Source organism: Caloenas nicobarica, chromosome 7, assembly GCF_036013445.1.
Source record: "Caloenas nicobarica isolate bCalNic1 chromosome 7, bCalNic1.hap1, whole genome shotgun sequence".
Taxonomy (NCBI): Eukaryota; Metazoa; Chordata; class Aves; order Columbiformes; family Columbidae; genus Caloenas; species Caloenas nicobarica.
This window is the reverse complement of record NC_088251.1, coordinates 19,943,420-19,971,003: the sequence shown is the minus strand read 5'-3', so window position 1 is coordinate 19,971,003 and position 27,584 is coordinate 19,943,420. Positions and strand designations below refer to the sequence as shown.

General features: G+C 39.9%; 1 protein-coding gene across 2 annotated transcripts; it reads left to right on the top strand.

Annotated features, from left to right (window-relative positions):
• The first annotated feature begins 691 nt into the window (after window positions 1-691).
• PANK1 (pantothenate kinase 1) lies at window positions 692-27,584 on the top strand. 2 transcript variants are annotated; one of them, XM_065639068.1, is made up of 7 exons: window positions 692-1,182; window positions 8,904-9,256; window positions 17,306-17,559; window positions 19,839-20,015; window positions 20,425-20,548; window positions 25,291-25,416; window positions 26,049-27,584. In XM_065639068.1, the coding sequence occupies exons 1-7, from the start codon at window positions 927-929 to the stop codon at window positions 26,106-26,108; spliced, it is 1,350 nt and encodes a 449-aa protein (XP_065495140.1). In that variant the 5' UTR covers window positions 692-926; the 3' UTR covers window positions 26,109-27,584. The 2 variants fall into 2 exon arrangements, with proteins under 2 accessions (XP_065495140.1, XP_065495142.1); XM_065639070.1 differs by lacking the exon at window positions 692-1,182 and adding an exon at window positions 1,510-1,620.

Below are 27,584 nucleotides of genomic sequence, written 5' to 3'. Positions count from 1 at the left end.
GTGACCTCTTTTAAGGACAATCATCCATGTAGTGACTGGCAGTTTTTATAAAGAAATGACCTTTGTGTTCAGAGCAAAATTAAATTAGCGTTTCTTTTAGAGTATACACATGACACCGTAACACAATTCACCCAGTTTTATGTCCACTTGATATTTAATACATTTAATTCAGAAAAATGTGTTTTTACACTTTGATGTCTCAGTGGTCAGGGAGTAAATCAGTCACAAGATCATCAGTGCTGCACAGGGACAAGCCAAGATACTAAAAAAGCATGAGGTCAAATGCGTTCAAGGTCACGCCAGTCCCTCTGAGCTCTTGAGGAAGCACGTGACAACGTAGACAAAAAATTAAATGTTGATGCACGAATAACTTTGTGTGAGGTAGAAGGCAGACCTGAAATCACACGCACAGAGGCCTGGGAGACACAGATACCCGAGTCACGGGAGCGTGCGTGTGGGCACGCCGAAGCGAAAGGGACACCGCAGCCGGTCACAGGGGCAGGCGTGCGCGGTGGTCACCAGCGAGCAGCGTCACGGCAGCGAAGTCACCTTGAAATTGCACCGACTGCCAGCTTCCAGCGTGACCTGCCAGCCTGCACCCTGCAAGTGGGGGCCCGCCCCGAGCCCCCCGCCCCGCCGCGCTCCCGGAGCTGCCCGCGAAGCCCCGCAGGTGCCGGGCGCGGCGGCCGGGAACGCGCACGTTAGCCGCTGCGGGGGGAAATCGCCGCGTCCCCGGCGGAGGGCGGTGGCCGCCCCTCTGCAGCGCGCTGCGGGCAGGACGCCTGCGCCGTGCGCCGCCGCCGGCGGGGGGGGCGGGCGCCGCATCCCCAGTGTACGGAGCTGCAGGCACGGGCGCCGGCATGAGCGGAGGCTCCGCGGCGCCCAGCCGGACCTGAGCCGGGAGACAAAGGGTAGAGGCTGCCGCCATGGGCGAGCACCTCCGCGCCCAGCCCGCCGCCCCGGCTGGGCCGCCAGCGCCCGCCGCCGCCTCCTGCTCGCTGCTCGGCGGGCTGCTGCAGAACGGCTTCCACCCCTCGAGCCAGCCGCTGAGCAACGGCAGCTGCGGGGAGGCGCCGCACCCGCTGCTGCTCCGCCCGGAGCTGCCGCCGCTCAGCCACGGCTCCCCGGCCAAGAAATGCAGGCTGCGCCGGAGGATGGACTCGGGCCGGCGGCACAGGCCACGTAAGTGATGAACGCGGTGGCGCTGCGGGGCGGCCGGGCCCGCTCCGTGCGGCGCCGCCGCAGCCCGGCGGGCCTCTGCATCCGCCCGGACTCGGGCGGCCGCGGGTCCTGCGCCTCCTCCCCTGCAGAGGGCCGCCCGGCTCCCGCGCCGCGGGCGCCCCCCCGCCCCCGCCGGCAGGCCGGGCGGAGCGAGCGCCCCCGGTGCCGGCCAATGCGGCGGCGGCGCCCGGGCACGGCCCCGCTGCCGCGTGGGCCGGGCGCGCCCTGCGCCAATGGGGCGGCGGCGGGCGGGGAGCGGCGGCCCGGCACAAACGCGGGCGGGCGGCGGGCAACAGCTTTGCGCCGCGCCGTGCACCGCGTCGGGCGGCGCCCAGGGTCCTGCCGGCCTCCGCAGCCTCCCCGGCGCGCCCATGAAGCTCATAGTGCCCGAGCAGCGCTGTAAGTAACGCCCGGGCGGGGGTGGACCGGGGTGCCGTTGCGCGTTGGGTGTCGGGGTTCTGCTGTCTTGGCACATGCTCTTTGCCCTTTTCCTAGCATTGTTAGAATTAAGAAAAAAAGTAGACCCGAGTGCAAATTATTCCGACTGGAGGAAAAAAAAAGTATCTTGCAAACAAATTTCTAGTGTGCTTCTTATGAGCATCACCTGTGACTTTTGTTTAGCTGGTTTGGGAGGTGTTAGTGGACTGGCTGTCTACTTCATGTTTTGTTTTAAGTCTATCAGTCTATGATATCCATATCCGTAATATACTTAACAGTATAAGATTTGTTGATTAATAGTGTGTTTTACTTACTTGTTCATAACTAACTTCTTATGTGAGGTACAGACCAATTGAGTAATTCCATGGTAAATTTTACAAGTAAACCAATCCAATGGAAGAAGTACTCTGTTTCTTTGCACTTTCACTTCACTAGCCCTTCAAATAAAGCCAACAAATGTTTGCTTCTTTGTTAAAAGTTCAGTATGTTCCAAAAGGATAATCGGGAATAGTCAGGATCACAGCCACCCGCTGCCAAAAGTTAAAGATGTTTCTACTCAGTAGGAAGTAGTGTGCATTCAGCTACTCTGGTTTGTTTTTTTCTTTCTTTTGAAATGAATACTTGAACAACTTTTCTGTATAAGCAGAGCAAAATAGAAAGAGCCTTGAAGAGCTACAGCTTTCACAGGGCTACTTATTAGCTGGTGCCTTCTCTGGCTTTTTATGTGTTTTTGGTGAGCTACATATACTATTTTCCCTTAGGATGTTCTTTGTATTGATTCATCCTATAGTGCTTACAGTGTCTGTTGATAGTTAACATAGTTTTCTACCAAATTTAACATATTGATGAGCAAATCATTCTCAGTCACAAACTAGTTTTGTAGTCTTTGTGCGGCTTCACATTTTCATTCAGGAACAAAAACTGCAGGACTTGGACTAACTTCCATTTTGATTTGGTGTAACTAAGAAGAGTCTACACTTGCATATCAAACTCTTCAAAATAGTAAAAACTGTTTTGAAGCAGATAATAAGACCTTTAGGGATTTATGTAATCACTTGAATAAGAAAGCACGAGGAATTTGGAATTTGCCTCCATCTGGAGGGGAAAAAGAACCCTTCAGAGTCAAGAGTGTAGGTGACTGGCTGTATTGTCCAAGGTGTATGACAACCAAGTCTTCATTGTGGGCTTTTACTGAAATGAGGCTTTCATGAAAACAGCAGGTGAGGGAAGTGCTTTGTAGGACTATTTTTGTGGCAATTTCTTTGCTGAATAAAATACATGAATTCTTGTTGATCTTACGCTTTTTTAATTTATATGGTCTATTTTGTACAAGAATAAATTTGCAATCTAGTATTAATCTTGCAGGAAAATATGATAGCGCATTGTCACTAGCTTAAAAAATTTGTTAAATTTTATACTCAAATTGACCTGGTACTGCGCAGCTTCCCACGAGATCCATCTCTAGTGAATACTACACAGTCCCGTTTTACTGGTTTTTGTATTTAATCCTGCCCTTTGCAGGTGTTTGTTCTGTGCTTAAGGACACATTGCAAAATGAAATGCAGTTTCCACATGGCCTGTAAGATTTCAGTATTGATTGTGGGATTTGCTTTGTGTGGTGGAAAAGATAATGAGATAATTGGCATTTCCCAATATTTCATCAAGTGAAACTTATCTGCATCAGCTACTCCTTTAAATCCTTATAATTTATATGTTTTCTTGATTCTTTTTACTTTCTGGCAAAGCGAGGTAGACTTCTATATTCGCAGGTCCCCTCTGAGGAGGGACGATTCCCTGTGAAAAGTGTGCTTTGATTAGCCTGCAGTGAGAGGAACCGAGGACTAACATCTGTTTGACTCATGTTTTACTTCTGCTGAGAAACTTGTCTTTGCTTAGTTTTTTCCTTAGTTGAACTAGATGAGTTGCCAGGGAAATTAGGCTTGTGTCAGTTTGCTGCTTCCGCTCATTGGTGCAGACTCTTTAGGACAAGGGTTTGCATTACCTTTCTGTATCACAGCACTGTGTAATGAATACAGAAAAGTATCTGTTATGATGCCTTGCGCTGTGAAGCACTCCAGAAGAAAATAGAACACTGAAATGGTGTGAATTCTGCAAATTTCAAAAGCCTGCTGGAGTGTCATGTTGTTCAGTTGAAATGTGATCTTTGAACAGAAGAAGGGCAGTTAAGTGCCTTTGTTAATCCCTGTGAAACAGCACTGTAGCCAAGTAAGGACAAAGATTTCAGCATGGCAGTTAACTAGACTCCTGCTTCACAGCATTATTCTGCATCAGATGTAGGGAAGAAGCCAGCTGGACTTCTTAATTCTATTGCATTTCTTAAATTAAGATAAAGCTTTGGGGTTTCTGTTCTAGTCAGCATCATACATCTCACCCCAAGTCAGTTGGTAGTTGTTAGGAGTCAAAGAATGTGTGTTTCGAGGCAGTGTGACTGTTTAAAACTTAGATGCATTATAATTGCCGTGGTTAATTTCTAAACACTTCAAGTTGTAGCTTCACAGTAAATCACTCTTTTGGCCAGTATTTAGATTGTTACACCTGTGACCTTTGGCTGCAGCATGGTTATGTAGTACTACTTAAGGCCAGGTGGAAACCGTGGAAAACCTAGGGGTTATTTTTGCCTGCAGTGATGTTAAACATGGAATGCTGTGATTATGCAGTATATTTGCGTGAAGAATACTGGAGTGAAAATGGTTTTGGTCTTGCTATTGTTTGACACAGTGAATAAGTAAAATGTTGTTGGTTACTGAAATTTTGTCCAAGACATCGGAATATCTCACAGTTTTATCATCTTAAGAATTTCTTCAGGTGACAGGCTGTGTAAAGTTAGTCTCCAGATGCTTTTTAATGTAGGTGGCAGTGAGGGTTGCCTAAGGAACAGGACTGGTCATAACAAACGGAACTAGTTACTTTGCTGTTGTCCAGCATCCTGCAAGTTAAAACTGTGTATCTGCCTTACCAACAATGTAATGTGTTTCCAACAGAAATGGGAAACTTACGCAAATCACCTTCATCAGGCTGGGTGCTGTTAGATTCTAGAATGATATTCTCAATCGCTAATGAATACTTCTTGTAGCTTTTTATTTGCTAGGGTTTTTTAATGAAGCTCTACAGGCTAGGTAATGACTGGTTTGTGGTATTATGGCTGCATATGTGTGGATGGTCACAACTGTTTAATAAAACTCTGTGCCTTTGGGTTTGAAGTGTTGTGGTTGGGTTTGTATTTTTGGTTGCGGTTTTGTTTCTTTGTTTTTCTGGTGAGGAGTTAGACATTCAATAAGCCCTTGCTGCTGAAAATGAACTGGAAGGCTTCACCTAGTGTATGTACATGGTTTATTTAGCTCTAGCTTTGTAGGGTTTGAAGAAACTTCCATTACTAAGCAGATATAATTAGTTTTTAAGCTTTTTATTCTATTTTTGTTTGAAGAAAAACAAATTCTTCCATTTTACATGTTTGGACTGCTCAAAATAATGGTGTAAAATAGGAAGACAATAGCTTACAAATATTTGTCAATCATATCAGCTGCTTTCTTAATAGAAAGCAGCTTTCAGAAGCTGTGAGAATACTATCCCATCTTGTGTGACTCTTTTGATTTTCTTTTTTTTTTCCTGTTCTTATTTTGGCTCTCTCTTCCCTCTAGTCCCAATTAAAACAGGAAGTTATTAGATCATCAAAGCATCAAGCAATGCAAATTAAATGCAAATGACAAATGTAAATGAAGCAATAGGATTTCATCATATAAAAGCAGCTCAAACTAAGATGGTTCATCTGAGATATTTATGACTAAGAAATCAGAATATAGATACCACCATTCAAATTATTGATAAAAGAATGAGATACTGTACCTGTGTTCAAGAAAATACAGGTCTCGTAAGAGAGATGTATAAGCGGAAACAGTTTTGACAAAACAAGAAACTGTGGCAAATTGGTCATGGATAAATCTAGGGTCCAAGTAGAGAGAAGAAAGTTCTAACCAGCAGGATTCAGGCACAATCTGTAAGAGCTGAGGAGTAAAAAGATTCTGCTAACCTTATGCGGGTTATTTAAACATAGGAAAAGGATTGCCCTCGGTTATGATCTTTAACGGGGGAAATGTTACTCAGTGACCTAGGAGTTCCCTTTCGTTCTTGCTTCCCCTGATCTTGTCCATATTGTGATGTCATATTTACCCTCCACACCCCCTCCCTATATGTTAAGCATAGGATTTTTAAAAATCAAATGTGTTCAATTCTGATTGTGATATGCATTATAGGAACAGCCTTGTTGGTTCATACTCTTCAAAGTTTGAGCAGAAACTAGGTAAAGTGTGTCATGGAATTTCTCATGAGTGAACCTTTCCCCCAGATAGCACAGCTGTTGGTGTGCATCGGATTACCTAATTATGCAATGCTATAGATACCTTCTCTTTGCATTGTCACATGCTTCTGCAGCTAAATTTTGGAGTAATGGAGATTTTTATCTCAAGATAGCAACCCAGTAAGTAGTTGGTGCAGTTTAACATAAAGAGAATTAATTTTCTGAAGAAGGTAAGTGGAGTCTTTTGATTAATGCTAGGCTTTTAAGAATGCATGATTCATCTTGATGCTTTCTGTATCAGTTCTATGGGACTTTGAACTAGATTTTATAGTGTTGTTATTTTTTATGATTTAGTGCAGTGCAGCAATACAGTAGAATAGTTTTATTTTTTCAACATTAACAGATTGCATTGATCCAGTAGGTATGAGAGAAATCGGCTATAACAGTCTTATCAGACAGTTTTAGTTGAGGTGCCTTTTTTGCGCTGTGAAGGCATTTCTGCAACATATCCAGTGTCTTCATTTTTCATAGTAAATCACACAGTTTTGAATAACTGTTATCAGCCTAAGTTGTGGATGTGATGGATTTTACTTTCTTCTCCTTGCTTTCCTGGCTTTTAATAACCAAGAAACTGGACATTTATTCATGTTATCAGTGAAATGCTGGAATTCCAGTTTAAAACAGGAAAAAACTCCACAATTTTCCTCCAATTTTCCCTCAATTCTGTGGAGACTGTATCTACACAAATGCCTTTCTTCATACTCCCTGGCTGTAGCAGTGAGGGTCCTAACAATTTTGGTGGCTTCTGCATGGTCTTACTCCCTGTATTCAGGGAGGCAGCAAACCCCCAGAGCACCTTGCAGTCTGCATGCTCGCTCCCTTAGCACTGCATTCAGTGGTGGCAGGAAAGTTCAAGTGTGTAGGTTCCAGCTAAGGTGACTTCTAAAGATACCGAGAGGAACTGATGGTGCTTCGGTGGTGTGTTTTGCTTTGGAACATATTGAGAGTAACAAGATAGACTTAATAAATGTTTTAAATAGTCACTGGAAAACAGGAGCGTTTCTACTGTCACTTCAGTTGTACAGAAGTTATACAAATTTCAGTGGGGCTTGTCAGGAACTTTGAGACTTGTTTTTTGTCCTAATTGGTCAACCAGTCAAAATAATTGTCATCTTTATTCAAAATGATTCCAACAGATCACTGATGTTAGCAGCTGTGAAGAAAACTAAGCTACTGTTCTGCGTAACTTAAGTATCGGTTGTTGCGGACTGAGCTTTTGCTCTTTATCTGTGCTGAAGAAAACTGCTGCTGTTCTAAGAGCAAAGTTCTTTTCTTTCTGCAGCTTTCTGTTTGGCTCACAACAAAATGAAAGGAGCTTAGATTCACAGAGAGAATAAACAACAAAAAAAAAAGTGTCTTGGCATTTCCGCTTGCTTTTTAAATGTGAACTGTATGTGTACCTATCCCCAGAACTATCTATACTTGAAATAACTTTATAGTTGTTTTCTACACTACTTATTCTTTGTTAATGATTTAGTTATGACTGCTCAAAATGTTAACATATGAAAGTAAATGTCTTGGCAGTCACTTGTGAATAACTATCAGCTGCTAGTAATTAACGCTTTTATTGCTAGCCTTGTGTTTTGATAGGAGGATGGAATGTTTCTTTCCCTTCTTAAAGATTAAATCTACACTATAACTTTAAAGCAACCATTAGTGCGGGTAGATTGCAGCACATTTTTATGCCCTTCGTGTAGAATATTGTAAGTTGGCTTACACTGAGCTACAGGGTGGTTCTGTATCACACAGTCCAACCCCGTTGCTTTTAAAATTAAGCCTCCTGCTTGCATAGTTAAAATGCATCCAAGGAGGAGACTTACTGTTCCAGTGGGACAGGTAATTAAAATCCTCAGTAGCTTAAATAAAGCTTTGTGTAAATCACTAATGGGATGGTTGTCCTGAGCTCTGCTGCATTGTGGTGGTGTACAGTGTTGACCAGATCACTTTCACTTAAATATTTACCTTGTGCTTCCAAAAGTGTTTGGGTTACAGGTTAGTGTATGGTAACATATTTTTCCTCTTTAAAGTAAAGCATATTTTTAAAACACTTGTTTTGAATTCTTCCCATTTCAGGGAGCTCTGATGCATCTGCATAGGATATATTTTCCAAAACCTCAAATTAGACTTCATTTCAGTGTCTTTTTTGTCTTGCAGCTTGTAGGGCATGGAAACAGAAATTGGACTTTAAAACTAACAGTAGGTGCTCTTAGAAAAACTGAACTGTAAGCAAGCTACTTTATGGGAGTTTATGTATTCTCTTTCTGCTAATATGTGCAAGTGGTGTAGTTCCAACATTGCTGCTGGTTCTGGTGGGTTGAAGTCTGGAGACTCCCAGCATAATGAGAGAGTTATGTATTGCTGCTCTTCACACAGATCCTCGTGACTCTGGAAATTCCAACTGGCCTTAGAAAGGCAATTGTAGATGTTACACAGTGGGAATGTGACTTGAGAAATCTTGTTCTCCTGATTGTTGGGTTTTTTTTGTTCCTCCTCCCTCCCTAATCTATTTTGAGAATTGGTGCCAGGAGTCAGACTGCGTGAAATGCAGTAGATGTGCTCTGTCAAGAGGTACTGTCTGAAGAGTAAAATGTTTTCCTGGGGAAAAATATTTTCTTAAAACCTGCTTCTCTAAAGAAGAGTATTTTGAGATTTTTTCTTTATTCTTTTTTCTTGACTGGGGTTTCATGAAGTCTTAACTTAGGTGTTTAATAAATGTGAATTGGACACATAAGTGACCACTACCTTAGGAGCAGATGCTGCTACTGTGACTGCAGTGAATTGTGATTCAGCAAATGTTTTAAGTGATATGGCTAACCTGTATATTCATATCGACTTTCTCTTTCTTTCTGCCCAACCCCCTTGTCCTTAGCATTTCCATGGTTTGGAATGGATATCGGTGGAACATTGGTTAAACTGGTCTACTTTGAACCTAAGGACATTACTGCAGAAGAGGAACAAGAAGAGGTGGAAAACCTGAAAAGCATTAGGAAATACTTGATGTCCAATACAGCCTATGGTAAAACTGGCATTCGCGATGTCCATCTTGAACTGAAAAACTTGACTATGTGTGGACGCAAAGGAAACCTGCACTTCATCCGCTTTCCCAGCTGTGCAATGCACAGGTTCATACAGATGGGTAGTGAAAAGAACTTCTCAAGTTTGCACACTACGCTCTGTGCTACAGGAGGTGGAGCTTACAAGTTTGAGGAGGACTTTAGAACGGTATGTGAACAGTTCATGTAAGTTCAGTGGGAAGTACTTTGGGAAAGCATCATGGGAGTCCAATTAAAACTTAAAGAGAAAACATTTTTTTTTTGTCCATCTTAACTGGTTAAGACTAGCAGAATCAATTCATGTTTGTTAATTTGTGGAATAGCTGAGAACATAGAGGGGGCAGGGGAGAGTATTCTACTTGCTGGGATATTCTACTGAAGTATTAGGGTAAATGGTAAATGGTTTTATTTAGAGTACAGCTGTGATGATCAGATGCCTCATAATCAACTGAGGGTGTATTATGACAACCTAGAAGCCTGAGACTACAGGTACTCATCTTGCGAACTGGATACCTATTGGAAAACCAGAAATAAAACCATACAGGTTGCAGATCAGGTTCAGGTTCATTTCCCCCATATTAATCTTCAAGCAGACTTAAGTCAAGAGTCTGAAAGACTGAGTGTGGAGCAGGGGGACAAACAGTGTATGGAAGCATGACAATAGCACCTAGCTTTTGATTTGAATTCTGGGAGTACATCATGCGAAGAAAAGCAGTTGGTGAGGTGACTAGGTCCCAGATCTCACAGAATTTTAAAATAAACTCTTCAGGGAGGTCCAGAAGCTGATGTAAATCTGAAGTATTTGGATGCTGGTGTTTGTATAGACTTGAGCAATAGTCCCAGCTCCTGAATGAGTGCACTGCAAAAATTGTAGTGACAGAAGCATAGAGAGCCATTGTACAAACTGCGTTAGAGAGAAAGTCATTCAGGAGGCCGTTGCCTGTTGTGTGTCTCTACTGGGGCATACTCCATTTATTTTCTGTAAAGGAATGACCAACTTGCCTGTACCAGATAAGTCTCACAAAGATTAATATTAATTATTTACTTGGCAGGCAGGTCTGGCATGTCTATCACTAGCTTTTGGCCTGATCTGGAGACTGAGGGATGGCTGCTAGGTATGACAGGTTACATCAGTTGCTTTTCTGTTTCTGCTTCAGTCCAGGGAGCTATCATACTGATTTACCAACTGCCACTGACTGCAGTCCTGGGCTTTGAATGTATTTCACTTTTAACTCCAAGCATCCATTCCTGCAGTACAACCGTTTTTGTCTTTATCAATACCTCTCACCTACCAGATGACCAAGATCCTAAAGAGTAAAGAGAATGTAGTAAGAGATCAACATGAATTCCAGCTGTTATACTGTTGTGCAATCATTTTCAGTAAATGTTGGACATGGAAGCAGACAGTCTAATGAAGGGCTATTAAATTTCTGAATTGCTGTAGTAGTCCACTACTAGTGCCAGATTTCTTGTCCTTTAGGCTGATTGCAAGTCCCTTACATATTAAGATCTACTGATGATTGCGTCCTCAAAAGTTTTAGTTTGTGTCACACTGCGTAAGGATGTTGGCATCACAGTAGGAGATGAGTTCTAGTGCTAGTCAATGTGGCCTTAGTTCAAGTTTTCAAGCGTTCTTCCATGTGTCCAGGGGATGATTCAGGTCACATTCTCAAGTGACAGCGGGAGGTCACTTTGAGACTTTCTGAAGAGGGTGACTATCCCTTTGGAATGGTCAGTCTTCTCAAATGCATCTCTCTTGCATCATGTAATAGCAGCTAGAGTTGCTTACTTAGTAAGAAAGTTCATGTCTCTTGCTCCCACAGCTGTAAAATTGAACTGGAAGTTACTTGGCTATCACAGCTAGTCATTTCTACATAGCTTTGTCTTCATCTGGTGTAAATATGCAATTTACAGTGAGGAACCAGTCTCTGTCATATCAGCTGCAATAGAGTTGATGTAGCACTGGAAGCCATGGTTGAAGTTGGGGCTGTTGTGCTGGCTATTGTACAAAAATATGAGGTCACATAGCAAATTACTGGTGGACTTAGGCATTGAAATCCCACACATCTGCAGTGTTAGTTAACATTCTGTGTGCTGCAACACTTGTAAGGAGTTTAAGAACGACACTATAAAGGCCGGCTGGGGTGTTTTGCAGCATGGAGCAATCGGTGAAGTGCACTCACACCTACGTGAGTGCTTTGGACATGTCGTCTTACAGCTATTCAGTTCCACACCTTCCTTTATAGCAAGTGTTTCTTGGCTCAAACTGTAATATTTGTAGAGTATTACAGAAGCAAAATACTATCTATTACATGGAGGTTTGCTTGTTTAATCTCTCTTGAAGTACTGAGTGTCCTGGTTACTGGCACTGAAATTGTCACACTTCGGTAGCCATTGTTAACAGCAGCTGGGTATCTCTGTGTGTTCTGCTGACTGTAAATTGACATTGGGCAACAGCTTCGGGATTGCTCTCTCAAAGCATTGAAATGTCTGTTTCAAATATTTGATCACTCTAATACACCTGTAGAAGTAGAGAACATGTGCCAAGTGTAGTATGCTTCCCCTGGAAGTAGGAAAACTGACTCTATTAATTAAACTAGACCACAGAAATAATTTTGCCAGCCATATGGTTACACTTAATGGTCATCGAAGGACATCAGTAAGTAATTCACTAAAATGACTGTTTCCAGCTTAGAGTGTTTTATCTTGGTTTTGGTTTGTTTTTATTTTTTCTTTCCTTTCTGAGTGACTGGTCTTTTTGGCTGGCTGACTTTATTTTCAGGTAACAGTGCTGTTAAGGCATGGATGAATCTGTCACCTAGTTCTGATAATCCTCCTTCCTTTTCCCCAACTATGTACCTTGGATGTTCTGTAAATGCTCAAGTAACATCACTTCTGTAAAATTAAGGAGTACATAAACTTGTTTGCTTGTGTACCTGTAATATAAATCTCTTTATACTCTCTGACTCCTTCATGATAGCGCACACACATTAATTGTACAAAAAGTATGCTCTTAGTGTAATGATGAATGAATTCCTAGGCTGTCACTCAGTTTTGTAAAGCAACTCAATGTAAAGGATACATAGGGGATGAGGGAAGAAAGGACTATTCAGACCTTTGTCTGAAACCTGCTCTATTGCAAAATTCCTGTTGATTGCGATGGCTCAAAGGTGGGATATTTGTATTCCTTTTCTGAACAGACACCTACAGAACCTGACTTGTCTTGATAGAAATTATACTGCTGGTTTCAGTGGAAGCAGGGTCTGGGCTGAAAAAACCCAATCAATTAATAAGGAATATTTGGGGCAGGGGAAGAAAGAGTAAGTTTGGCTGTTAGAAAGTGATTTCCTTGTGCCAGTTATTAGCTGATTCTAAGGCTTGACTTTGTAGTATGAACTGAGTTCCTGTGGAGGACTTGTAGACTGTATTTATCTTAAAACAGATAAACTCACTGTCCTTGTGTTGTAGGATGAGTACACTGTGTCACTCTTGGTTAGTGTGAGACGTGCAAATCTTGTACCTCTTTTGCCTATAGTGGGTAGATCTGTGCTGGAGCTGAAAGTGGCATTCAGAGAACAGGAGAAATAACTGTGATGCCTTTTGTTACCACCACTGCAAGAAGCGTGGAAACTCTTCAGAGAGAATGGGGAGAAACAATGTGCATCTTTTTACCTGTGGAGAGAGGGAAGGGATCCTTACAGCTAGCTGGGTGAGAGGGCAGATCCTCTGCGGAGGATCCCAGACTAGTGCTTTTTTTTGCCCAAAGCTGGTGCAGAGTCAATCTTCTGCCTCAGTGAATGTGGGGCTTACTCTTAATTTGTATTAGACTTCGTCGGCTTTGAATGTGAATGGATATTTCCCAGCCTCAGGGTATGGAGTGAGCTAGGGCGAGTACCTCATCTGAGCTCAGAAAAAGGCAGAGTTGGGGTTGAGGTGAAGACAATGAGAATATAAAGGAAGCAAATTACATCTTTATGAAAGTGGAAGAGAGGTAATGGGGGGGAGATAGAAGGAAAAGCTAGACTGTAAACTATTATAACAAATAAAAACTAGAACAATGCTCAGAGGGCATATAAAAGCCAGTGATATAGTAGAGGAGGCTGTTGTAATTGATAAGTAAAAATTTGCAAGATGTTACATTCTTAACAGTTTCTTACAGGAAAAAAAAAAGTATTTCTCTTTGGAAGTTGAAGAGACAGATGAACTTGTAACTGCATCTAGGTTTGGACATCACTGTGCCCACCAGAACTCGGTAACAGTGTGAAAATTCAAACTGGGTGAAATCTTTCATGAGCTGGAGATTCACTGAAAAGATGTGTGCACACCAGTGTTGATCCATTAGGCTTCAGCTTTACTGCATATGTGTCATGGCTGCCCTCAGCTTGCTTCTAGATAGCTGGGCTGTTTCATGTTTTCCTTGATGAGGTGGAAATATTTACTCATCCATAAAGAAACAAATGTGACCTAAGCCTTCAACTTCTGTGCTTCTATACTTCAAAGCTCAAGCAAGTTGGTGCCACATTTTTTTTTCTTTTTATACTGTCTGGTACTTAAATGCAGCCAAAAATTTTCTGACATAAGGTGTATTATTTAAAAAGCAAACAAACAAAACCCTAAACTTGAACAGACAGCACCGTTTTCCAGCACGTTTTGCAAGTGTACAGCAAGAGTGGCTTTCATTCTCCTTAGAATAACATCCGTACACAGTGACTACAGACACTTTGTATGTCCTTGAAATCAGCTGGGTTTCAGGAGTTTGTTGCTAAAGTGTGAATTGTTGTGGGGAAGTGTTCACTGCTTCCTTGCTGTGTTGCACCTGCTTGTAAACATGATTAAAGTTCCTCCTTTTGATGGTCCTGAAGAGTTCCTTGAAGTCCAAAGTCTGTTTTTTTTCCCTTCCCACAGAATTTAAAAACCAGTCTAAAATAAAGAAGAATTTTTACAGTCTGACTGTAATGCAGAAAAATTGTTATTTTAAAAATGTACATATGGTTTCCTTGTAACAATCATAAATTTTCCCTCCAGGGTCCTGTATACTACTTTGTTCTGCAGTTCTTCCTGTCACAGCACAACTTTCTGACGTAAAACTTCTCTAGAGAGGCACTGTGGTGAATATATTTACAGGAGTGCAGAGCAGTATAAGTTGACCGTTATGCTGTCTGCCCTTGTGTTAGGGATTATAAAGGGCTGGAAAATATCTGCAAATGCATTTTATAAAAAGTTGTAGGAAAAAATTTCAATTAAAATGTGCTTATATACACAGCTCCCATTTTTGTTTTGCATTTTTGCACATAAACTTCAGTTCCTAGAAGGAAAAATAGTTTGAACAGATGAAATATGAGGACAAGTAGAGTGTGGTAGATCAGGTGATGGCACCAGAAAAGAACGTTTGCCTGCTCATACTTTAGTTACGATGTTTACAGGCACATCTGTTTTGTCATGAAGTTTTGCTGCTTGAGTCACTGAGTGAAGAAATGAACAGAGAAGAGGCAGTTCTATATCCAGGGAAAGGGACTGGGAATTATGACCCTGGCTCTGTCACGGCTTCGTGTCCAAGATGGGGTTACTACATTTATTGCAACTTGTGCCCTAATTTGTGTTCAGAAGCAAGAAGAGCGGTGGCTCCCTGCGCTGTCTGGAGCTTCAGAGGTCTAGTGGCTGCAGAGCTGGCAGATCGACGTGGAATACTGATGCCAGTCTTGCTCCTTCCAAAAATGAAAACCAGACTGCTGCAACAATGCAGGAAAATATTTTTTTTCAGTCTGGTATGAATATCATACATGAAAGAAAGCAGTAATAGGACTTTTCTGCTTACAGTATATCAGCTGTTAAATATAGCACAGAGCTATAAAAAGCAGAGCAAATTCTAGTATGTCTTTTATACATGGAGGGCTGGACCCAATAAAACTTCTATGCATAGCGCTTGAAAAAGAACCTTTGATTAGTTTCTTTTGTTCTATCCTTACAAAGTTGGTAGACCGACTAGAGAGTTTGTAGAAACAAGGTTTTTGTGTGCGCCTTAGCCCTGATGCAAGTGTTTTACTCTTAGATTTGTATTGCTTGCTCAGGTCTTGCACGGTCTCTCCCGAGTACCTATTTATAAAAGTGTGACATGGATGACACAAAAGTAGCTTGTGGCTGGTTATTTGGCTTGTGGGAGCACAGAGGTTTTGACAATAGGGGTCATAAATCTGCTAATGACTTGTCTTTGTGTAGCAGTCTTCTGGTTCATGGCATGTTGGTGCATGTTGTGTCTGTGATAGATTGTGTTTGGTCACACAGCATCTGGCTCATACAGTAAAATGAGGAAACTGAGGCTGTATGGCACATAACCTAGAGAAAGATCATGGTTAGTGTAGAATCCTATTTTGACTAGTTATGTGCAGAATTAGTTGGGTTTTAACAAAAGAAATTTGCTAACGAGTTATGACTTAGTGGGCTTCATATATCTCTTGATTGGAGCTTTTCCTCTGTAATAGCAAGAAATTGCTGAAATCCAAGATATTTGTAAAATAGCATTACAGTTTTTGTAAAGTTTCTTTAAAATCTTTTTCTCTGAATTTGTGTTTATTGTTTTTATTTGCTGGCTAGATGGTTCAAGTCTTTTATGCAGCATTTCTGTAACTGTAATTTGTGTAGCCGTGTGATAACCAAGGAAAAAAAATGAAGGGATTGCAAAAGTTACAGGAGGAGATACTGAAACAAGAAGAAATGATCTCTAGCTAGTCTCTCTTGTCCTATGAATAACTGGTTCTATATTGACATCTTGGAGACTGCTGCTTTTTGGGTTTTTTTGGTCTTACTTATTTTCTGTGGTTCCAGGATTTGAGGACTAGCAAGTATAACAAAAGGGCAGACCCAAAGAGTAGAATGGATTTCAGTTAAGGCACGTTAGAGCTATGTACAAGTAGAGAAAAAAAGTTAAGGGGGGAGATTTAAATAGCTCAAAAGAATGTAACCTCTTGGCCATGCCCGTTCCACAGAAATATCTTTCCTCTTTATAGTGACTTAATATAGCTTCCAGAATTAAAAATAGGAGGTAGTTTGCATTGTAAATCTTCTCCATTAGCTGTTATAAAAACATCCTGCAGTATGCAAATGTTTGAGAACCAGCTCTGTGCTCTATAACTCCCTTTTATTCCTAATACCCTCTTGCTTTTTCTGCTAGAAAGTGGAGTTAGGTAAGACCTCTTTGCAGGTGTGAAGATGCAAATGACCTCAGGGTTTGGACAGGCAACTTTACTATTTTTTCTCTCTCCTTATTACAAGTCTAAGCTCAATGTCATCTGGAAAGGAGACTTTCTACAGATTGTCACTGTATCCTATTTCAAGAAAAGGATGCAATTTCTAATTCTAGTAAACAGGCACGTGTACTTGCCATAGCATTCTGTTTAACCTGTGAGACCTCAGAGGGAATGTCCTCTTTAAGCTCCTACAGTTGTTTTTCTGCCTTCTGTTACAGTTAAATTTTTATGAACATTTTGCTGGGGGTATGGGCCTGACAATATTTTTGTTTGGGCTTTTTATATTATTTTTCACCAAACATTAGGAATATGCTTTTTTTCATGAGGCATTTTGAAGTGTTCATCATAATTTAAAGAAATAACTCTCTCAGATAACTGGTGACATATACTAAAAAAATGCAAATCTCTTAAGCATAATCCACTGCATATTTGGTGTGTATTAACATAAGCATGTGCCCTTTGTAAGGCTTTAACTATCTTGTTATTTAAGTTTCTTGATCTTAACGCTGCTACTGAGTATTTCATTAAATTGCTGGGAAATGTAGTTGGATGGTGAGTTAAAGCACGGTGCATCCTGAGGAATGCTGCTGCGCAGGCATGAGTCAGATACCGTCCAAGAGCTGCAGAACGCAGCTCCTCTTGGGCTGGAGATGAGGGGAAAGGAATTTATTGCTTCAGAATACTGAGTGGGGGGAAATGTTTCCTGCTTGCAGAGCAGGCAGTATTTCAAAGGTGAAGGAACTGAACAACATTACTGCACAGCACATCATTGTTTTCAGAGGTACCTGTTCTCAGGCAGATAGTGAACTTTTTTACTTCGGACTTCATGCTTCAACAGATCTTTGTACTGTTTAAGTAGCATAATGTATTACTATTAAAGTGATCAAAGTGCTTCAGCTGAGCCTTTTATCCTTCTTAGTGTTGTATTATACTAGGAAATGTTTGTTTATTAATTTCTTGTTGTTCTCTTCCAGATTGCTGATCTACAACTCCATAAACTGGATGAATTGGACTGTTTGATCCAGGGCCTTCTTTATGTTGATTCGGTTGGTTTCAATGGCCAACCAGAGTGCTATTATTTTGAAAATCCTACAGATCCTGAACAGTGCCAGAAAAAACCTTACTGCCTTGATAATCCATATCCTATGCTGCTAGTTAACATAGGCTCAGGGGTCAGCATCCTAGCTGTGTATTCCAAGGACAACTATAAGAGAGTCACAGGATCCAGGTAAATTTAATGATCTGTTCTTTTAATTCTATTTTATCTTCTCCTTCATAATGAAACAGATACAACCAGACAGTGTGACTAGTAGGTGCAGCCCCAAATTGTGCTTGTCTTCCCATTTCTTTTAAAAGCCCATCAGTAGCAAGGCTGGAAATATCCTAGGATTTCTTCAGAGGGGGGGTCTACACCAGGGAAATAATTGATCCATTTAGCTTTAGAGCTGCCTTAGTTTCTTTTTGGCATTCTTACCTACTTCTTATTTCTTGCTGTGAAATAGCAAAATAAAGCTGTAAAAGTAAATCAGTCTTTTTCTCTGCTGCTTTGATCCTCTAGAACAGCCAGAGCTGTAAAATAAAGATGTTTGGGCTGAACAAAAACCTTTGGTTAGTACTTAAAATGTATCCAGGATATAGGAAAACTCTGTAGAATTACCTGCTACGACTGGATTTTGGCGGAGGAATCTCACTAAATCTCTTGTTTCCTTACTGGTTGCACTAGTCTTTGGATGATGCCGGTAAAATAAGGAATGCCGACGTGTAAAGACTAGAATCTCATTGTTTGTATTGTTACTTTGTCCTCAGCATGATTTCAGCCTGGGTCAGCTACTGATCTCTGAAATGGTTTGTAGGGTACAGCTGAGTTGAAATGGTCTCTGGCCTATGTTCAGTAAGAAATTTAGTTGTGACTGCTCTGTTCAGAAGTTCAGTAGTGTAGGTGCAGAATTTTATTCCCAAGGCAAAAAACCTCCCTCAGGCATGTTTAAGTTTTACCTAGAGATGTGGCAACAGTGCTTACTTGTAGGAAACCACTTTATTTACAAATGTGTCCATTCAGACTAGTACAAATACCAATAAATTTATCGCACTTTTTCCTCAAATGTGCAAACTAAATTGATAGATTTCCTTTTTAGTAATCTCTTAATCTTAGAACAAAACAACAACAAACTACCAAAACAGAAACCCCCTCAAAAAACCCCTTCAATACACCAATTGAAGAAGCTTTTTGGATTTTCCATAGTCCCTTTAAAAACTGGATTCTGTTCTTCACTGCATGGTACATATTAATAAAGTTTCTCCTGCATACTGCACATGACTGCATATGTGTCTTCTGTTGCCTTATGTAGGACATATCTTTGCCACAATGGTAACCACGAGCCATTTTTCTGTATACAATACACATGAATGCAAGTTGAATGGAAGCGGTATTGATTTTCTTGCAATTCTGGTTGTTTTTCAAGCATAGCCCTTTTGATATTTGTAGATGTGCTTCTGAACCTTTCTTCTACGAAAGGAAAAACATGACTGCAGTGGGTTGTTGACTTGTTTCAGATGATGAAACCAATACTGTCTTGTGACTGGTGTGCAGAGCTTCCTGCTGTTCAGATGCTGAATATATTACAGTGCTACTAGATGTGTTCTGAAAAACTTGCCTGGTGTACTCCAAGAGCACTGACTGAATGGTGTTCCTATCTGACTTCCTGTGCTTTTTTGTGAAGTGCAAGTGTGGTGTCTCACTGATCCTCTTGTTTACAGTGGCTCCAGTTGGTGTGACTGCAATCAGTGCAAATAAGCTAACTTTCTCAAGGGTTAAGAGAGAATGAGGAAGGATGTAGAGGTTAGTAAGCTGAAGTTCATGTCTGTTAAGACTGAAGAATCCAAAGTAGAATTTTAATGAAATGAGTTAGCAACCTGTTATGCACAGTTAAATACTCCCTGCTAAATTTATATAGTCATTAAATATTGTACTTGAGCCTGTGCAGGGTATTGAAATGACCACTCCTTGCTCAGAGTTCTTTGAAGGGCTGATGATAGCCTTGCCTTGAACAGAAACAACCAGTCTGCCTTCTGCCACTGGCTAGGGGGACAAGATCTGTCTTGGCTGCATGCCCCTGCATAGATGTTTAGCTTTGATCACTGTTTATTCTTTCATCACTGACTTAAGTGATCTGCTGGCTAATTATTCTTGCACAAGGAAAACTTTTCTTGAGAGCTACAAATAGCAAACTGACATCTGTGGTATTGGATTGGACCTTATTCTCAGCTAACCCTTTCTTTAGCATTGTTTCTCCTTTTTAAATATTAAGGACTTAAGACCAGTTCAGTTAAAACTACGCTGGACGACATTTGTGTTAAACAGAAACTGAATTTAGAGTGTGTGTCTTCATTCCTCTGAGTTGCAAGATACAGTTGGTAGCTATGCAGACCATGTTGCAAACGGGAGTGTGAAGAGCTGTGATAGAAGCTTGTTCAAGCTGCTGGTCTGAAGGCACTGTGCTTTTCTAGTCTTGGAGGAGGAACGTTCCTGGGCCTGTGCTGTCTGCTGACTGGCTGCGAGACGTTTGAAGAAGCACTAGAAATGGCTGCGAAAGGAGACAGCACCAACGTGGATAAGCTGGTGAAAGATATTTATGGAGGAGACTATGAGCGGTTTGGCCTTCAAGGGTCTGCTGTAGCCTCAAGGTACGTGCTAACTGAGCCGTTTTTAAGGAGTTCCTTGGGAAACTTACTGTGCATGCTGAACTGAGTGCATAATCCCTGGACTCTGTCCACGTGGAAATGTCACTCTGCATGTATCACGTGGTTCGCCTTGGATCTCTCACCTACTTCTTGCTCTTTGTTTTATAAACAGATATAAGCAATGCTTGATGTAGTTTGCTTCTGTTTATATTACAGTTATTTTTAGAAGAAGTGTCTTGAAGTGTCTTTGGTCATTGTTCTGCCTTCCCAATGAGATCACTTTTCACATTTCAAATCTGTCTCAAATTAATGGATGTCAAATCTAAGCAAAGTTTATTAAATGGTAAAATTTCTAAGGGCATTTAGCACTCCTAAATAACTCATATTAAAAGGAATAATCTTCCTCACACAGCTTTGGTCATATGATGAGTAAAGAAAAGAGAGATTCCATCAGTAAAGAGGACTTGGCCAGAGCTACTTTGGTCACCATCACCAACAACATAGGTTCTATTGCTCGCATGTGTGCATTGAATGAGGTAAGATAGCATATTTACTGTGACCTTTAGAAACAACCCAGTAAGACTGTCAGAATACAAAAATGTGAACTGGCCTTGGTAAATATGCATATATTTAATATGGTGTCCTAACTCTTGTGATTTGTATTATATGTATGCTTTGATGCAAAGTGTAAGGTGCTTTAAGCTTCAAAGGAAGGGAAGAGAGGAAAAAATTAACTGTAAAGACCTCAATCTCCTTGATGCCTGGAGTTGTTCATTTGCTCTCAAGCCATAGTGCATAGATATTAGCACCTTTGTAATCCAAATTAATGCTCTCAATTACCTTGTAGTTAGTAGCAGATCTTACTATACCATGACAGATTTTTTTTTTTTTTTAAATAGTACTTTGCTTGGCTTGTTCCCATAGCGTGATGGGTTTGAATTGTGTATAGTGTTAAATGTTTTGGTAGATAGAAGATCCATTGTGTTGGGTCAGATAATAAAAACATAGTTCCTGCCTCAAGCTCCTGCCAGATGCTTGTTACGTTCTTTTCTTTAGGCACGATACCTCTGGATGGATTGTTTTGAGCAGCAAGCAGCATCCTTTACTATTAGGTGATAACTAATCTCTCTTATCTGCTCCCAATTAATGTATCTAATCTTTTAATACATAGATGATTTTAGCTCCACAGAATTCAGTGGCTAGAAGAAAGTGCTTCTTTTTTATTTTAATCAAGAACACACCCACATAGCAAAAAAAACCCCAAACCAACAAACCCAAGAAACTCACGGAACTGCCATGAGATTACTTTATTTGGTCCTGTCTAGCTTTTTTCTTTATGAGAAATAGCAAATAATTTATCACTAGTGCTTTTGGTGGGCTTTTTTTTGTTTTGTTTGGTTTTGGTTTGCTGCTTGTTTGTGGTGTGGTTTTTTGGTTTGTTTGTTGTTTTGGGGGTTTTTTTGTTTGTTTGGTTGGTTTTTTTTAATAAGCCTTTGCCACACATCCCTCTTGGTCTTTCCAAGACAGAAAGTCCTAATATTTAACCCCTTCTCCTATGGAAGATACTCTGTGTCTCTTTCACACTGTTTAATTTTTTAAAATCTTTTTATGGTTCTGATTTTGAGATTGAATGATCAGATCTTCATGAGCTGGTCAGTGTGGTTGCACAGTTCATTTATGTGATGACATTGATAAATTTCACATTGAGTTCCTTTACTAACAGTTCTTAATATTTTATTTTTGTAAGCATGGAGCTCATATTTTTAAGAAACAATCTACAGTCTTTCTTGAGTGGTGGTGGCTAATTTGGAGCCCATCATTGTGTCTGCATGCTGAAGTCTGTGTGTCTTGTCTCCTTTCATTTGTGTCATTTCACTCATTTAACTTTATCTGCCATTTTATTCCTCAGTCACTGGGTGTAAGTCTCTTCAGCATTACTATGCTGTTCATTTTTTATTCTGATTCTCCTGGATAACTTTGTATGCCAATAAATGCTGTGTTTGTTGCTATAATAATATTCCTCTCTAGAGCACTTCTAAGATATGTTGAACATTACAAGTCTTATTGCGTGCACCTGTCAAATGCCACCGATAACCTCCCTTCATCATGAGAAGTGGGTATAGACATTATTTGTTTGGGCAATATGACTCTTCCAGTCAGGACAATTCTCTTTCATTGTTCTCTTTGCTTTCAGCTTCTTTACAGTGTTGCCTTGTGGCATGGAGTTCAAGCAGCATTGTACAGGGCTATCAAAGCATGGAGAGTGGCAGCAAGGAACCGCAGGTCATGCAATCAGCGCAGGAAGTGGGCTACTAATGAAACTAACACTTCTGAGTCATTGTGAAAGAGTTCGTAACATCTTTGTTTTGTGGGCAGGCTTACTTAAAAACTGGACACGACCCATGTAATTTTTTGGAGGAATGTGGATTGATGTGTATAAAGTACTCTTCATTTCACAGACGATGTCAAAGTAGACTTTCTCTAACACTTGAACTAAATAGTTTTGTAGCTTTAGAGAATGAAAACTTCATTTAGTAGCTTTATATACTATTAAAAAGTCAGACTTCATAATTGCAAGTAGCTAATCTCCAGATAGCTTGCCTTTGGAGGTGGGGGATGGGGGTGTGGAAGTAATGCTATTGTTCTGCTAAATAATCTAGATGTCTAAATTGCCTTTGGGAGATATGGCTCTGACTCTCACCAAGCTTGATGAATGAAATGCTTAAATAAGAGCTTAAAATCAGTTGAATATGGTGTATTCTTCTGTGGAGTTTGTGTATATTAGATTAGTGTTATGGTGAAGCTCACTTTTAGGTTCTTTGACAAAATCTATTTATGCTCTGAAGCATGAGATTTGATAAGTGGTGTGTGGGTTTGGTTTTTTTTTTTTGTTTTGGTTTTTTTTTCCAATGATTGCAGCTTTAATATTGTGTTGAAAATGACTTGCATATGTGCAGGAAAAAAAATGAGGCTGGGGAATAAATGAAATATTCTGTCTGCAGAACTTCAAAGCAAAGTTTGCTTGCACAAAGTTGGCAGTGGGGTAGAAAAATTTCATAGTCTGGAACCATTTGGCTACACATCATTCGAAACAGTCTGTCCTAGGCACAGCAGAACTGCATAAAGGAAACCAATCTCCCTGGTTTATACTTTTCTTGCTAGCAGAACATGTAAGTTGCATCTTAATGAGGCTTCTTGCAAAAATATTTGCAGGTTTTTTATTGCATCTTTGATATAGATTCCCCTATTCAGTTATATTGGCAAATACTTGTATATACTGTATTGAAGCTCTGCTATAGCTTAGCTTTCTGCTACAGGGTAGATGAACAATTTAGCAAGACCCCACAGAGTGAAAGAGAGTGCGTGTCTTTTGTAGGATGTTGTAATTTGGTTAGTTTAACTAAGCATTTCATCACCATCCCTGCATCAGTGTAAGACTTCTGTCTTTCAGCTTTGACTGTTTCAGCGGTGAACAATTTAAAAGTAAATTGGCAAGACTCCCTTAAGAGATGAAAGTAGCATTTCTTCATTTTTGACTCCCAAAAAATGCTAAAGCTGTTTTTAGTTCAGTTCAGAAGTCTAGGAAACTTGACAAGGTTAAAAGTTATGTTAAAGATGTAAAGTCAGGGAATGTTGGGAAACAAAAAAATATATGAAATTTGTATGTTGATATACAGTCTGCTATTCTAGTATATATGACTAGTATTTTTAGATTTAAAGTTTATTTTTATACTCTGTGTTAGGTACTGCTTGCTTGAATTTCTGGTAACAGTAGCTGTGTGTGTATATTCAGAAAAAAAAATCATTAAAATGAAATTCAAATGTAGATTCTAATCAATTTGAGAGTATTGCATTACATTGAAATTAGTTACGTGTTTGTCCCTCCTCTGTCAGAAACTACTTCAGAGACAAAACTGCCTTGTCAGAGGATGCAAAGTGCTCTTGGCCATGTTTAATAGCAGCCTTTTGAAATTTGAGAAGTTCTTATTTTCACCCATATAAGTTCCTAGGAATGAGTATGAATGCATGCTGATGTGACTGCAGAGTCTAAGGGGATAAATAAATATTTCAGGTTCATAGTTAAATAAAGTTCGTGCTGATCTGTTTGGTTTGAGGACAGTCAGACCCGTTAGTCATTGGAGGCTGGATAAATGAGTTACTCCATCTGGCTATCAGCACTCTCCAACGTGGAGCATCCAAATGAGGATGTTCTCTGGATTCTGTCACGTGCACGGGACTGGACACAACAAAACTGCAGCCTGTTGCACAGTAATTGCTGCAGAACCAGGTGTTCGGCTTTATAGAGCTGTATGAATGTAGAGAGGTAACAGTTGGTAATTCCAGCCTCTGTGCAGATTTTGGTGGTGATTTTCAGCAGAGGACTCTTAACAATACATTTCAAGGGCTCCTTCAAGACTCCTTTAAAAGCTTATGTCTTCAGGATTTGGTTTCCTACTGAATCTTCTAGACCAATTCTAGTGTATGGTGAACATCATATGGTACACCAGTTAAAAATAGGAGTGCATTTTTGTGCATAACAGACAAAACTGGGCTTGGTCAGGTAGTTATGGATATTGTTTAAGCACCAGAACTGTTGCTTACATGTACTGATGTGCTTACAAGTTAGGATAGTGTGTGGCTGTCTCACTGATGGTGTAGTGCTAATTGTTCAAAAATCTTAAGCTTCTCTATGAAAACCGAGTTCAAGTGAGCTTTGTAACAAAGGAATGCAATACACATTGTGTATCTTGGAGGCCACGTTTTGCTTGCTTTTTGAAGATGGAACCACAGTCCAGATAATAGATAACAAAAGATGCTTCTTCCCATCTCTAACGTAATCCTTCTCAGATACCCTTCAGAGGTTCTCCATCTGGATTTAATAATCATAGTGATCTCTGGAAAGTCGCTTCATTTAACAAACAGGGGGAAAAGATGTCTTCAGTGCAGTCATGTAATATACAATTGGAAGAGAAAAAAAAAAAGCACAAAACAAAAAACTACTCATAATCCATGTTGGGACACTCCTGGGCTTTTAAGCAAATATTCACCATCTGTGATATCAGCTTCTCACCTTCTTTGGAGTAAAACTTTTTTTTCCTTAGAACATCTCTTCTTAGTGGTCAGTAACTGCAATTTTTCTTTTTAGTTTCAGTCTGGATAACTTAAACATAACCCAAAACTCCCATTTAACTTTATAGTGGAGGCAGAAGTATATGTTGAATGAGGCAAATAATATAGCTGAATATAATTTTTGCTGGTCTGCTTTTCAATTTTACAGAACATCGACAAAGTGGTATTTGTTGGCAACTTTCTCAGAATTAATATGATTTCTATGAAGGTGCTAGCATATGCTATGGATTATTGGTCCAAGGGACAACTGAAAGCTCTGTTTTTGGAACATGAGGTAAGGAAATACATGTGGAACTTTTATTCGTAAGTACAAACACCTTGTGGTTCTTGACTTGGTGAATTTAAAAGAGAGAATTTCAGTGCCATTGCTTTGAAATGAATGCACAAACAAATATCTGCATAAATATAATTCAATTACAAATTCATTTGAAAATACCCCTTGTTAACTCCTTGGTTTGATCACTAATCTTGTGGTATTTATTGCTAAACATTGCACATCTCTGATATTTGCTTTCCAACCCTAATGCCACCAGTGTTCATTTGTGTGGTCTGGTATATAAACTTCAAGTAGGTTTAATTTTTGTAAGCATAATTTTGAGGCAACTGTCAGATGGATGTGTTCATAATGGGAACTGCCCTGCCTCTATACAGCATCATTATTAAGGTTCTGTAATTTCTTCTTTTTTGACAATTTTTGAGAACTGTGTAAGATTTCTCCCAGTATAAGGCGCTTTCTTGGACCTAAATAAGATCATATTAAGTCATAATTCAAATACAGCAAATAAGTGGCACAGTGGGCTGATATTATAAGAAAGGCCTTTAAATTGTCTTAACAGATGCTCATGCTTGTGTCTTATTTTGGAATTTGACTGGTTTTGTTTTGCTTTGCTTTTGCCTTGTTTGAAGGGTTATTTTGGAGCTGTTGGGGCTCTTCTAGAGTTGCTTAAAATGACAGATGATCAGTGACGAAGCTGTCTGAAGAGATTCCTACTGCAGATGCTGCTGGATAAGAGTGAAAGCCACTACAGAGATGGAAATGAAGCCATTATGGTAGTTCTACCTGCTGGATTTGTAAATAACTTAAAATCCCTTTAGCTGATCTTTAACCACTGGGGTTTTGAGTTTATACTTCAGAATTCATACTGGGAATAATGAGATTTTTTTTTTTCTGTACACTGTATTTTTTAGGGGAAAAATGTGCAAAGTGGCCAAACATGCAGATTTTATGGATTTATTTTAAAAAGTGGATACTGTTTAGTGTAGGACCTGTGACATGAGGCATCTGCTTTTCTTCTGGGGTTTACTGATTAGTGTGGTAATTTTAACTTCATTTAGTAATCACTCTAGGAGATTTTTTTATCTTATTTTCATGACGTTTCATGATTTGTTCTTGGTTTCAAATGAAACTACAAAGCTGATGCATTTTACTGTGAAAACTAGTCATTGATTTTTTTTTTTTTTTTTTTTCCCCTTGCCTTTCTTCATTAGATGAGACACTTTTTATATTTAACATCCCCCTGCCCCCCCCGAAATGTAAATTTACAAGCTTTCTGTGACTACATGTGTTTTTTGGCAAGACCGTGAGAAAACTTGGCGGGGGCAGGGGGTTTAAGGTTGTCATTTTTCAGTAGTCGTGACTTGCAACAGGAACAGAATGCTCATGGGTTTTGCAGGACTAATTCTACTCTATATTAAAATTTTTAAACAAGATGCGAACTAAAATTTTAAATATTGGCTTGACATTAAAATGAAATTCTATTGAAAATCTCTGATCTATATGAAGAGTTCTGTAGTACAGATGTTATTTATAGGGTACATACTTGGTGTTAGATGACAAAGGGAGGAGGTTTTCATTTATTTGAAGACTTTTCTGCAGTCTGCAATTTTTAACTTGATCTTAATTGAAAACAACTGATAACTGCATTATTTCAAAGCCCAGCTTCTAAAATTAGAAAAATACTGACTGATGTATTTTCTGGTTTTAAGCTAATGTTAACTTTCCCTCTGGGACACTAATATTTGAGTGTTTATTCCAATACATATTTTCTACCTTTTTTTGATTTGTAGACCCCTCTAGATTTTTTTTTCCAGTTGAATTGAGACCCCTTTGAAATCTATGTACTTAGGTTGCTGCATAACATGTATAAACTTGTTTTTCTTAGACACCATGAGGGCTCACAAATCAGAGGCTGAAAATCAGTCCATAAATTATTTTGTCTTGCAAAACTGTATGTGATGTCACATAATGTAAAGGGCTTATCAGAGGGACAGTATCGGATTCAGACACATGTATTATCCAATATATTTTTGGAAAGGGATTTATTTTGCCTTTTTAATAGCCAATAATTTCTGTATCTCCCAAATGTTGAAATAAATTAATGTTAACTCAAGTGTTAACTTGTCTGATGGAAATAAAGACCACTACTGTTTTGATGGTTTTAA